At 41.3% G+C, this 12,931-nt stretch overlaps 1 protein-coding gene across 6 annotated transcripts in view; it reads left to right on the top strand.

Moving 5' to 3' along the window:
• The window catches only part of ESYT2 (extended synaptotagmin 2), a 92,776-nt gene that overhangs the window by 27,790 nt on the left and 52,055 nt on the right, over window positions 1-12,931 (top strand). For 4 of the 6 annotated variants that reach the window (XM_078059821.1, XM_036067103.2, XM_036067102.2 and 1 more), the window contains 2 exons: window positions 11,101-11,142; window positions 12,027-12,161. In XM_078059821.1, coding sequence (XP_077915947.1) covers window positions 12,039-12,161 — 123 coding nt within the window. In that variant the 5' untranslated portion in view covers window positions 11,101-11,142; window positions 12,027-12,038. Of the gene's footprint in view, window positions 1-10,448; window positions 10,674-11,100; window positions 11,143-12,026; window positions 12,162-12,931 lie in introns of all 6 variants that reach the window. The other 2 variants (XM_078059819.1, XM_078059820.1) reach the window with 1 other exon arrangement.

Genomic DNA, 12,931 nt, shown 5'->3' with positions numbered 1-12,931 from the left:
TGTTTGCTATTCTTGGACTCATTTTGATTTGCAAGATTGATGTAATTTATGCCAGAACCTCAACTCTAAATCAAGATTTGTCACATAATTTGTATGACTTTTCTTTAGCAGTTGCAGAAAGAATGTCTAAATGACTTTAGAATTTTGTTAAAATATGCTTAAAGTCTTTGAAAAACATCCATGGCTCTGCATCTGTATGTAAGGCATTAAATAAATCTCTTGACATTAGTATTTTGATGAAGGGATATCTAATTGTTCTCCTGGGTAGAAGTTATGAAGTATCCCTGTCTTGACTCTGCCATTGAATATTAGCCCTGACTTAAATTCTCCCGTCATTCCATGCATGCGCTGAAACTTAAGCCTCCCGCCCCCTTCCAAAATAAACGGATGAACAAATAGTACATCTAACATGGCAGATATACTCTGTGAAATTACAGAAAGCCTCATAGTAAAATTTCTTTAAAGTATATATTCTGGTGAATTAGAAGTAAGAATTGGTTTTCAAATGATTTAGACAGCTTGGTTAGTTATTAATAAACCTAGCTTTTTAGTTTTTATTTTACTGGTTCCTGATCTATAAAAATAGGTAGTGGTCATTCATATAACAAGAGTAATGAATTATTGAAGAAGAACATGCTTTAAACATTTGTGAGCAGTGTATGTAAGTACTTCCCCTCTGTCATTGCTTGGGCCGGAAGAGTCTCAAGACCATGGAGCTGAGGTTTGGACCACGTTTGTGACTTCCCATTGGGGTTTCAGCCAGCCTTCTTTGGTCAGCAGCCAGTTCTTACTTCAAACTGTTAGAGTTTGAGACCACAGAAGAAAGCAACAAATTTATCCTGTTAGGTCTGTGGTAAGCATATAAAGTGATCGTGGTCACTACCTTTGGTCTAAGGTAAAACACTGCAGGAATGTTAGTGCTTCTCAGATTCCCTGGTGAAATTTCTTGTTAATGGAAAAAGTACCTAGGAGAGAGTTTTGAAAATGTTTGCCAGTAGGAGAGGGCCTTTAAACAGGTGGATTTTCCAGCATTGTCATTGTATTTTAATGTCTTTGTACTATAGCGTTCTTTTTGGTCTATCAGATCACACTGTTACACAGTGGTCGAAGTCCACATGAAGCGGACACAGACTCCTGAGAAGTGTACAACTGTGTGGATTTAGAAAAAGGTTAATTGCTTTATTTACTACGTGAATTAGTTGATTGCCTACTTTTTATGTAGACTAAAAATAGGTAAACCCAGTTTTGTTTTGTTGTTTTTTTTTTAAGATTTTACTTATTTATTTGACAGAGAGAGACCGCGAGAGCAGGAACACAAGCAGGGGGAGTGGGAGAGGGAGAAGAGGCTTCTTGCTGAGCAGGGAGCCCGATGCGGGGCTCGATCCCAGGACCCTGGGATCACGACCCCAGCAGAAGGCAGACGCTTAACGACTGAGCCACCCAGGCACCCCTAAACCCAGTTATTTTGTGTAATTTCTTTTTACCATCCAAATGACTAATTTGACCATACTGTTAACATTTTATTACAGGATTGACAAGTTCTGATAGAAGCATTCCTCTCTCATGTTTTTAACCTTGAATACTTTCTTTGTAGAAGTAGCTTTTAGGAGAAAGCATTCCAGTATCTTAGAAAAAATTATTAAGATTTCTTGACTCCATTTTTTCCAATTTGCATGCATACTGAGCCTCTGGGGAAGGTGGGAGTAGGGCAAATTGGAATTGGGCATTGTGAGGAAAGTCAGAGGTAGTTTACAATAACCCCTCTGGGAAATAGGTAAAAAGTTTAAATATAAAAAGATTGGAGGGCACAAATTTACGTTGGTACCAATTTTCATCTGAGTCATTTTCTTGCTGATATGTTCAACAGCCAATCGGTCAGAATGCTCAGAGCTCCTCGCTGATATGTTCACCAAGAGGTAACGTACATTGCAAGATACTGATGACTTACAGTTTAAATTTTTTGAAATCCTTTCATTTGGAAGTTTGTCCAATGTCAGTATTTAATACTTTCCCTAATGCCTTTTTTCTCACCATAATTATATAATATGAAGAAATTGTGATTTTTTTTTTTCCCTCCGGATCCCATGCAGAAGTCCGCAGGTCTCCTCCACGTTATGTCAGCAGGCCATACATATGTTGTTGTCTCTGTGTGTCAGGAGTGGAAAGCACCGGCATGGAGAACTGTAGGTGTCCCCTTGAGCCAAGGTCAAGAGAGTGAGAACACTTCTGACACTCTTGCGCTGCTGTCCCACACGTCCACCTTCTTCAGTAGCAGTTCCAGATCCTGGGTTCTCCCAAGTCGTTCTAAACACTGGAACCTTAGACTCCCTTTGGTTGATTTGTGAATTAACCACAATTTTTCTGGGTAATTTTAACTTGCTGCAAGTCTTTTTCCATTTTCATTGATTTTAAAATTAATCAGTATGCAGACAAAACAATATTAAACATTTGAAGATTTTTAGTTAGTATCTCCCCAGCTTGTGAACTGTTTGAATGCAGGCCCGGTCTGTTTAAGTAAACCAGCTGTGTACTTCCAGGCAAAGATATGTGTTGATTGCTTAAAGGTTTCAGTTTGTCTTGTGATACAATGAATAAAGTGTAGGCATCTCATGTTTTCTTAGAACCTATGGTTCTGTTGTCCTATTCTTGCCTTGTTTGTTCTTATTTTTGAGAGGTAAGTGTTAATTTTAGAAAAGGAAATAAAACTCCTGCTTAGGTCTTTTCAATTTGTAGACTTAGGTAGAATTCATTGCATGGTGTAGGAAGGTTGGTGTCTTGGGATTGCTGAAGTGTGGGTGACTCTCACTCGTGTGGGGTGGGTGCTGAGGTAGGGCTTGCTTGGGTTTGTGCTGGTTGGAATCTCCCCCAGGTTCCAAAGGCACACTCAGAACAGCTGTACCAGAGGGATTGAATTCCTTTTTCCTTTCCCCCAAAGTAGTGAAAGAATTCTTTCACTGGAACCAGTCATTGCTCCAAGTAAGAATTTGGTGAGTTTTTTGGTGTTGGGTGTATTTTTGTTGTTGGTTTTTATTTGTTTGTTTTTGAGATCGTGCCTAAAGGATGATGCAGAAATGAGCAAAGCTCAAATCTTTCTTGGGATGAGGCAGAATGTGATTAAGTGAACTTGATAACTTAATTGGCCAGTTTCCTGTTTGAAGTTTAATGACATTTGGTTTCCAAAATGATCATTTCATTCATTTATATTTTTAATTTTACTTAAAAATATTACATCAGTCATGCTTCAGGTGCCATAGATATGTTTCTTCATATTTTCCCAGAGAGTGATTAGCTTATTCTAGATTTTTTTTAAAAAGATAACATGTTGTTCTCCTTTTGTTCTTATTTTTTATTTATTTGACAGAGGGCGTGAGCAAGCGCACAAGCAAGGGGGGAGGGGCAGGCAGAGGGAGGAGGAGGAGCAGACTCCCCGCTGAGCAGGACCCTGGGATCATGACCTGAGCCGAATGAGCCACCCAGGCGCCTCTCGTTTTTTTTTTTTTAAATGAAGGAGTCCCCAGCTTTTGGACTGCATGTTCCAGTGCTGCTAATGCGAGTGGAACTTAAAAGCACCCGCGCACTCGGCGTACTTCTGTGGGGCTGCAGGTGCCCAGGCCTCTGCTGGTGTTGCACTGAGCACTGATGCCCACAGACTGCTGGGTGTTCACGTTGTCTTCAGGGGGAGTGCTGTTAGTCCTTTCATTTAACTTCACTTTTAAGCGTTAGCCCATATTATTTTTAATGTTCAGAAATAGAGAAAATGATTTGTTTAGAAAAGTTTGGCTGTGCTCCAACTTGTAGCAGCCCTTGTACTTCACCAGGTGTAACAGGGCGGGCGTTAGAACCCTCGAGTCTGGGTCTCCTCCCTCTAGACTGTTCCCCTGTCTCTTTGAACAAATTAGCCTTCCTCTGTGAATCTGTTTCATGACCTGTTAGATGGAGCCACTCATTGTTCAAAGTGTTGTGAGGATTAAACAAGATACTGTATGTTCCTGGCACACAATTAATGTTCTATCTTTGTATATTTGGTTTAATTTTTTTTTAAAACAAAACAACTTTGGTAATATCAACATCATATTAGAATCCAAAATATGCCTTTGTTCTTTTTAAAGATAAGATTAAAAAGAAATTTCTTATGTAGTGTCGACTTTTAAATATAATCAAAACGTAAGTAATCATACAATGGTTCTTTCTAGTTTGTAGAGATAATATAAATAATAAATATGAAAACTTGTTTTTTAATTGGACTTATAAAGGAGATTTAAGTGGCTTTTGTGCTTTTTTTTTTTTCTTTTTTTAAGTTCAAAGATAAGATTTTAAACCAAATCATATGTGTTCATGGACTCTTCTGTGATTTAGGAATGTGTTTTCTGTTTTCTCTGTATATTCCAGTTTTTATCTTCGATGTTTTTGCTACTTTAAATTCTGTTTGGTGGAACATAAGCAAATGTTTATGAATATGTATTAGTGAGAAGCAGATTTTTTGACTTAGTAAACAGAATTAAAATTTGGTAACAGATTTCTTTCTTCAATTTTGATATCTTTTTCTTTGGCACTTTGAAATAATCCCTTATAAATTAAAAATCCCAGAATTATTGAGTGCCTCGGGATTCCGCTACGAGGAGATGGACTGACCTTCAATTCCAGCTGGTTCACTTGTGTTGAGGGTTTATTCGTGCAGGTGGTTTCTCTGCCTTCTTCTTTCTGCTTGTTTCAGAATAGATTGGGGGTCCTGCAGAAGTGTTTCCTGGAATGCTAATCTTCCATCATTTCTCTACTGAATACTCCAGCATTGACCTGATGCCTGTAGAATAAAACCAGCACTCCTTTGCATGGCACAGAAAACATTTCAGGCCGGTCTTGACCTGATTTTTCAGCTTCAGCATTTACCATTCCTCCCATCGCCAAATCCAGCCAGCATACATTGCATATGCTGTTATTTTTGCTTAGAATAGTCTCTTTGCATAGCAAACCCCAACTAATTTTTCCAAACCCATCCGACACACTGTGTTCTTCCCAAATTTCTTATGGACTCTTCCAGGCAGCATCAGATCCTCCCCTCACTGACCAGTGATCACATCTTTCCACACCGTCCACTCCACCAGCTGTGAGCTTCCCAAGGACAGGAGTGTGTCTCTGTGTCCTATCCCTAGCTCTGAGGACAGAGCCAGAAGTAACTGCTCAAAAAATGGCTGCTTCAGTCTGTTCTTCAACAAGAACAATCTACACATGTGCAGTAGATTAAGGAATAGCGCAGTGACAGAAATGCAATAACAAAATCAGAATTCACACCAGTCAAACTGTATTTCTGTTCTGGTGCATGATGGTGAGTAGAGAAGCCTTATTATTATATAAATTTAAATTCTGTAGGCCATTTGTGGGACTGGTATGTATTTTGCAGGAAAGAAACAGCTTTATAGGGTTACTCTCTTGAAGTATGACAGAATGAGTAGGAATTTGCTAGCCTACTGGCAGACCTAATTTGGAAAATACCAGTAAACTTAGAGAAAGCAAATAATCTTAGAGAAGGCACATGTTTTCATTTTGGAACAATTTTTGCAGAAGTCATTTTATCATATTTAATCAGTTGCTTAGAAATGGGATTGCTGGGCCACAGGGTGAATATATATGGAATTTTATCATTACTACTTAAATATCATAGCCCTTTCATGCAAATATTAAGTAAAACCAGCCTTTAGATTGCTCTCTTCTTAGTCTTGGGTGAAATACTGGGTCTGGTAATTGTGTTTTATTGTGAATTGCTATCATGCTTGCTGAACTTTGCTCTTAGCTATTTCAGGACTTGTACTATATTTGATCTCTAGAATCTAGATAAATAGATCACTATTAAACACAAAATTTTCTACTTCTGACTTGGTACTTCATATAATTTAAGGCATATATCCTGAGTTCTGAGCTTCACTCTTTCGTGGGAGTCTGTCCTACTGAGAACTTGATGGACTCTGTGGATTGACTGTCTCCACAGTACTTTTTTCGTCCCTCAGTAATAAAGTGATCAGCAGAAGGGGCAGACAAATCTGATTTTTCATCCCCATTCTGTCACTTAGTAGCTATCCTGTAAATTGGGGATATTAATGGTTCCTATTTGTAGATTTGTTGTTAAGAATTAGCTCAGGGCGCTTGGGTGGCTCAGTTGGTTAAGCGACTGCCTTCGGCTCAGGTCATGATCCTGGAGTCCCTGGATCGAGTCCCGCATCAGGCTCCCTGCTCGGCAGGGAGTCTGCTTCTCCCTCTGACCCTCCCCCCTCTCATGTGCTCTCTCTCATTCTCTCTCTCTCAAATAAATAAATAAAATCTTTAAAAATAAAAAAAAATAAAAATAAATTAAAAAAAAGAATTAGCTCAGATGGAGATTTAGAAGGAAGAGCTGACCAGGGTTAGGGAGTGAAGGAGAGGCAGTAGTAATGGTGACTCTGAGATTTCTGGTTTGCTCGACTGGGTGGAGAGTTTGAAATAGTTCAGGTGCGGTGCGGGAGAGACAATTAACACGGGGTCCGTTATGTGTGACTTGGGAGATGGAAAGTTTCATGGCCTCATTGAAATAATTCCTTTCTATTTTGAAGGCAGGTGGCTGAGAAGGAGGAAGAAATACGATTTACAAAGTTGTGTTGACATACGTGTGCATCTGTACCACGCCTGGGGACAGAGGGCGTGGATTGGTGTCCTGGGTTGTGCAAGCTGGTTGTCTACCTTATTAAAATTCAAGGTCTTTTATCCACAGAAAGAAAAAAGAATTAGCTCAGTTAGTGTATGTTGATAGCTCACCACAGAACCGGCCGCACACAGCAGCACGTAACACTGCCATAATACGGCGGGTAACAGTTACTTCTCTTATGTCAACCAAGTGTGCTTGGGCTTGAAGACTCACTAATCTTCCAGGAACCCAGGTGGAGGGAGATTTGTTATCTATTCCTCAGCCATCCAAGGATGGGGTCTTCAGCATCTACCTTCCCTCACCTTCTGCTCCTCCGAACCTTTTATATGAAAGGTTTTGAAGGGAGCTCAGCCTTATCGATCACCTCATTATATGATCTTAACCTTCTTGGCTTTGTGGACTCTGTGAAAATCTGATGATTTGTCTCTAAGTAAATTTGTATACACACAACTTTGTGCATATCAGCTTCCAGACAGGACCCTAATCTTTGAGCCTTCCTTAAATTTGAAGTGGGGGGGGGGCGCCTGGGTGGCTCAGTCGGTTAAGCGTCTGCCTTCGGCTCAGGTCATGATTCCAGGGTTCTGGGATCGAGCCCCGCATCGGGCTCCCTGCTCCGCGGGAAGACTGCTTCTCCCTCTCCCACTCCCCCTGCTTGTGTTCCCTCTCTTGCTGTGTCTCCCTCTGTCAACTAAATAAATAAATAAATCTAAAAAAAAAATTTGAAGTGGGTGGAAAATCTAGATTAGTCAAAGCTTTCTCTGTGTGAGGCATTATACTTAGGTTACCTGGTTATGGGCTTTTAGAACTTAGCAAGAATTCAGTTCTTCAAAGAAACTAAGGAATCTTAAAAAAAAAAGAAAAAAAGAAAACTACTATAGACACATTTTACCCCTCAGTAGTAGAAGGAAAACCATTTGCACATAAACTACAGAGAAACAATTTCTCTGAAGTATGTAGGATTAATAGATGACTCTCTACCAGTTAGTGAAAAGGAACTGACCACTTACCCCCTGCTCACTGGAAAAAGATGCAGCCCATCTGGCCCAGGTGTGTCTGGCAAGACCTCAGTCCGTCGTGTCTTCTCCTGGTTACTGAGGAATGTGGGATACCCATCTGTAGAGGTGCTGGTACCAGCCCCCCAAGAGCCTACCGTGTTCTCAGTAGGGTGGGCATCCTGATGTCTGCCTTGAGTGATGATTTGCGGCATCACAGACTAAAATCACAACAGGTAAAGTCCTTGTTTTCACAGATGGTGTTTCGGTTGTTTACTGGGCATAAGGTATAAATGAACATAGCCTGTCACTTCATAATATTTGGGAGCAAAGAAAAAAATCTGAAAACAGGTTAAACTCCTCTTTCTGTAATTTTATTAAAGGACACGACATAGGAAATATTTCTTTTTGAAGCAGAGCAGCAGTTTAGGATTTCTAGAATTGAAGCCATGGACCACCTGCGTGGGCCCCTCTCACTGACATCCTAACATCATGCATTCTTGCTGTCATCTGTAAGCCCACATGGTCCTAAGGATTATCTTGATGTGGATAGTTGGTACTTTTATTCAGTGTGGAATGATACAGAATTTTAATCTAAGTCCAATACCGTATTGAGGTTTTACACTTCACATAACATTTTACATTAAAGTACAGCCCGAAGAATTTACAGTAATTTCAGTAATATTCTAAATAGTCAGAAATATAGATGTCTCTGAAAAAGCAAACTCCACACAGAGACTCAGGAGTAATGTTTTAGATTGAGTGTTAAGCATTCTGTCAGCTCTGAGTAGCATCTCTTCAGAGACCGTTCATTCCTTTGTACGAGTATGTGGTGCACGGGGTGAGAGGGAGGTGTTGGGTACACGGAACAGCTAAGGAGCCTTAACAGAGTGATAGGTGACAAATGCAGATTTCTGGAGAGAACCTGAGTGTGACTGCTGTGGGGCTGAGGAGTGATTGTGAATGGTGGCGTGTTTGGGAAGCTGTCTAGAACGGAGGTGAGCTGATTGTAAGGAGGAACTGGCAGAGAGGGGAAGTTAAGAAAAAGGTAACCAGTAAATAAAGAAGAATATATTTCTGTGCAAAGGAGCCATTATTGTTTGGTTGAATTCCACAGGACTGTGATAAAGACAAGATTTGGGGGTGGTGAGTCAGAGAAAATATGATTTGAGGCAGGTCTTTGATCTCCCATTTGATAAACATGTAGGACTGCATGGCGTTGAGTGAGGTAACTGAAATGCGGCTTCTAGAGCTGGACTTGGTGTGGCTGGGAAGCCGAGCAAGGCCTCCCAGGTAAGCAGGTGTCGGCAGGCTTAGCATCACCAGAAAAGGCAGGCCTGCAGAGAGAGCTGTCGGTTCTCTTGTTTGCTCTGAAATTCCAGGAGAAACGCATCTGCAGTGAAGGAGTGCTGGCCGTCCCCAAATAGGTGCTCTGCTTGTGCTTTTCGTCCTTTCTGTGGCCACTGTGGCTAGTTGGATTCCGAGGGCCGGGGCAGAAGGGAAGACAATCTCACGATAAATTGCCTCCTGGGGCCACAGCTGAACACCTGCTTTTTAAGGCCTGGTACCTGGAGGGGCAGCCCCCCAACGCATTCCTGATCTGACGCAGAGTACTGGCTCCTGTAATGTGAAGAAATAGCAGAACACAACCCGCAGAGGAGTTGCCCCTGCTTCATTTTGCACCCTAGTCCAGCCAGTTCGGCAAGCCCCCAAATGTCTTAGGTTTTTGGCGGAAAGTGCAGTTCCACTCGGGTCAAATAGGCCTCTCCACAGCCACATGTCTTCTGGATTTAAGTAATCTTTGCCAGTAGTTCTCTTCCCCAAATCTTTGCCTTATTTAGCATTATCCTTCCCAACTCTTAAGCCTTTTCCTTAATTCTGGAAGGTTGCCGTCCCTTTGCTTTTGTCCCAGAATGGATTCAAGCTGACTAACTTAGAAGACATTATTTCAGTTCCCTCTGGGCCCCCCTTGTGGCTCAGGCATGTTGAACCTGGGGTGTGAAGGAGCGGGCGGCTCTGGCACATGGACACAGAGGAGCAGGAGGAAACGGCTGTGGCCTCTCATGAAGCAGTGTGGCTGTGAGAGGGTGCAGTGACCGCGGCTCCTCCCAGGGCCAAGCTTGAGAGAACCGTCTTCTCGGGAGCCCCCCACCCCTGCCACCATGGTAGTCCCTGGCCAGCTCCTCTCAGCCGCAGTGTGGGGTAGGCTGCTGTGCCCGTGTCGTGTAGGAACGTGAGTGTGGCAGTTCCAGGAATCACATTTCCCTGACCACATCTCAGTCACCCTCACAAAACGGCCTGTGACCCAGCGTACATCTAAACCAAGAATACGCTTTTCGGAACATTAGTATGGCCTGCATGCTGTTCTTTCTTTGAGGGAGTACATAGCATTTCTCAGAGGAGAACTCCCTACCCAAAACAGCTTTAGCCTTCCTCTGCAAGGGGTTTTTATCTTAACAGCAAAGAACATACGTTTCCACCTTTTCTCTAAATAGGTTTGTTTCTATCTCTGCAAACACTCATATTCTCCAGTATACAGGCCCTACTCATGGAGGACTATAATTACAATATTCATTTGGGAGATGGTGTGAGAGAAGCCAGATATGGAAAAGCATCTGCCGGCTGGTTTGGGCCAAAAGAGGAAAGTCAGAGGGAAAGGTGGGTTCTTGAAGGCTCTGAGTCTAGATGTCTGGAGTACTGATGGCAGTGCTGGCCATGGAGTGGAGAAGCATGGCTCTTAAAAAGGAAGAACTCACAGTGGAATACTCTTCCCGATATTCCAGATGCCCGGGAGCTTTCCTCTGGACCTGAGAGATACAAAGAAGGGACTGTGGTGTTGGTTGTCACTAGACTTTTCTGCCTCAAAGTGTTGTTGGGACGTAAAGAGCCAGAGCACCACACATTTCGGTTTCTCCTCAGAAGCCGTTGTGCAAAGCTTCAGAGCCCGGCATTGTCGAGAAGAGTTAGGGAAACAATGGGTGTACGATAAGATTAAACAGCCTGCTATGGTGAGTGCTGTGAATTGTGCAAGACTGTTGAATCACGATCTGTACCTTTGAAACATAATACATCATATGTTAAGAAAAAAAAAAAGAAGAAGATAGCAGGAGGGGAAGAATGAAGGCGGGGGGGAATCGGAGGGGGAGACGAACCATGAGAGACGATGGACTCTGAGAAACAAACAGGGTTCTAGAGGGGAGGGGGGTGGGGGGATGGGTTAGCCCGGTGATGGGTATTAAAGAGGGCACGTTCTGCATGGAGCACTGAGTGTTATGCACAAGCAATGAATCATGGGACACCACATCAAAAACTAATGATGTAATGTATGGTAATTAACATAACAATAAAAATTTAAAAAAAGATTAAACAGCCTGCGCGACATTTTCACGTACAGTTGCTGGGAGTCCATAAGTCATGTGTATGTTTTTCTCTTAGGTTCATTTTCCAGACACTGAAAGAGCAGAATGGCTAAATAAGGTAAGAGTAGAATATACTAAATACCAGAGTATCAGCGGGAGTTAGAGGATGAGGTGCCATCTTTCCATTTTTGGGAAGTTGGATGTTGACAGTATGTGAACTCTTTTGGATGTAGTGGACTGGCTCCTGCTCTCAAAAAAACTGAGTCATAACTGATAAACGGTACTTTCCTAAGTAGTGAAAACTGTGTCTTTAACATGAAAAAATTGATGATATAGTCATAGTTGTGTATTTGGCCTTGTGTCTACTTCCCTGATTGGCTAGTGCTCAAGTCTATTTTATAATAATTACAAGCAGAATTTTTGAAAATATTATGAAAAGGGAAGTAATTCCCAAGAAACCTAGTAATAGATTAATAATTTTTAAAGGTTATTTTTTCAGATCATATATTTTGAAGTAGATGTTTGTCCCCACATTTTGTATATCCTTAGAGCTATAAAGTAAAAACTAATGTAGATTAATGATTGCCTGACAGCATCAGAAGTTAGTCCATCATTAAAGAAAACTCATTAATGTTTATTAAGATCTATACAGTTTTAGGTTTTTAGAAACGAGCTGAAACCACAGGGTTTTCTGATTTTTCTTTTTCCCCCTAAGCAACTTTAAATGTGCTGATATGCTTAAATGGAATGCTTAACCAGAATAACTAATTTCTGGAACATATTAGTTAATCTGTAGTTTATTGTTGTAGTACATTTTTGAAATTCAGATCATGTTGATTTTGCATAATGAAAAGGAGACCCCCTCTTAATTTTCAAAAATTCTGCTAAACTATAGAGGTGTAATTTTTCATGATGATGTAAGTACATCATTACGTGTTAGTACATAATACATTATTATGTGTTACAGCATTTTGTTTGACATGAGTTCTTTCTTCTTTACAGACTGTAAAACATATGTGGCCTTTTATTTGCCAGTTTATAGAGAAGTTGTTTCGAGAAACTATAGAGCCAGCTGTGCGGGGAGCAAACACCCACCTTAGCACTTTCAGTTTCACAAAAGTTGACGTGGGTCAGCAGGTCAGTTTCTTCTTAAGTATCCTTACTTGTGCACATGGTAGAATTGGTGTGAACACTTTAAAAAATATATAAAACTACTTCAAATTACTTTATAGAGAAAAAATTGCTCCTGAGGAGGGTCTAGCAGGCTGTCTCTGCAGCTCGTTCCAGTTCTGCCTCATGTGGGACGCCCTCCCTTTGTCTGTCAGGAGGTCCTCACGTTGCACTCATTCTTCCCCTGTGGTCTTTGACCTGTTCAGTTTCCTTGGGTAGTTTCTCTCAGTTCCCATCATGTCTTTCTACCCCACATCCTTCTATCAGAATTACCTTTGTACAGGGGCTCCTGGGTGGCTCAGTCGTTAAGCGCCTGCCTTCGGCTCAGATCATGGTCCCAGGGTCCTGGGATCGAGCCCCACATCGGGCTCCCTGCTCCATGGGAAGCCTGCTTCTCCTTCTCCCACTCCCCCTGCTTGTGTTCCCTCTCTCGCTGTGTCTCTGTCAAATAAATAAAAAATCTTAAAAAAAAAAAAAAAAAAGAATTATCTTTGTACAGTTTTTCACAGTCTGTCTAGTTGGAGTTTGATACATGAATTCATAGTAAAAGTTTCATAATTGACAACAAACTTAAAGGTGTTTATCCCTCAAGATGTTTAAAAATGATAATTAAGGACTCCAGTGCCAGACTTGTAGAATCGCATTAATTATGTAGATGAAGGGAAAGATAGATTTTGTTACTAGAATCAGATACAAAGAAAAACTGCTAATTCCTAATATTCCTTCTAGTGAAAGCC

The sequence above is a fragment of the Halichoerus grypus genome, chromosome 12 (genome assembly GCF_964656455.1).
Source record: "Halichoerus grypus chromosome 12, mHalGry1.hap1.1, whole genome shotgun sequence".
NCBI classification, from domain to species: Eukaryota; Metazoa; Chordata; class Mammalia; order Carnivora; family Phocidae; genus Halichoerus; species Halichoerus grypus.
The sequence above is the reverse complement of the archived record's forward strand: the minus strand, read 5'-3'. Positions and strand labels throughout refer to the sequence as shown.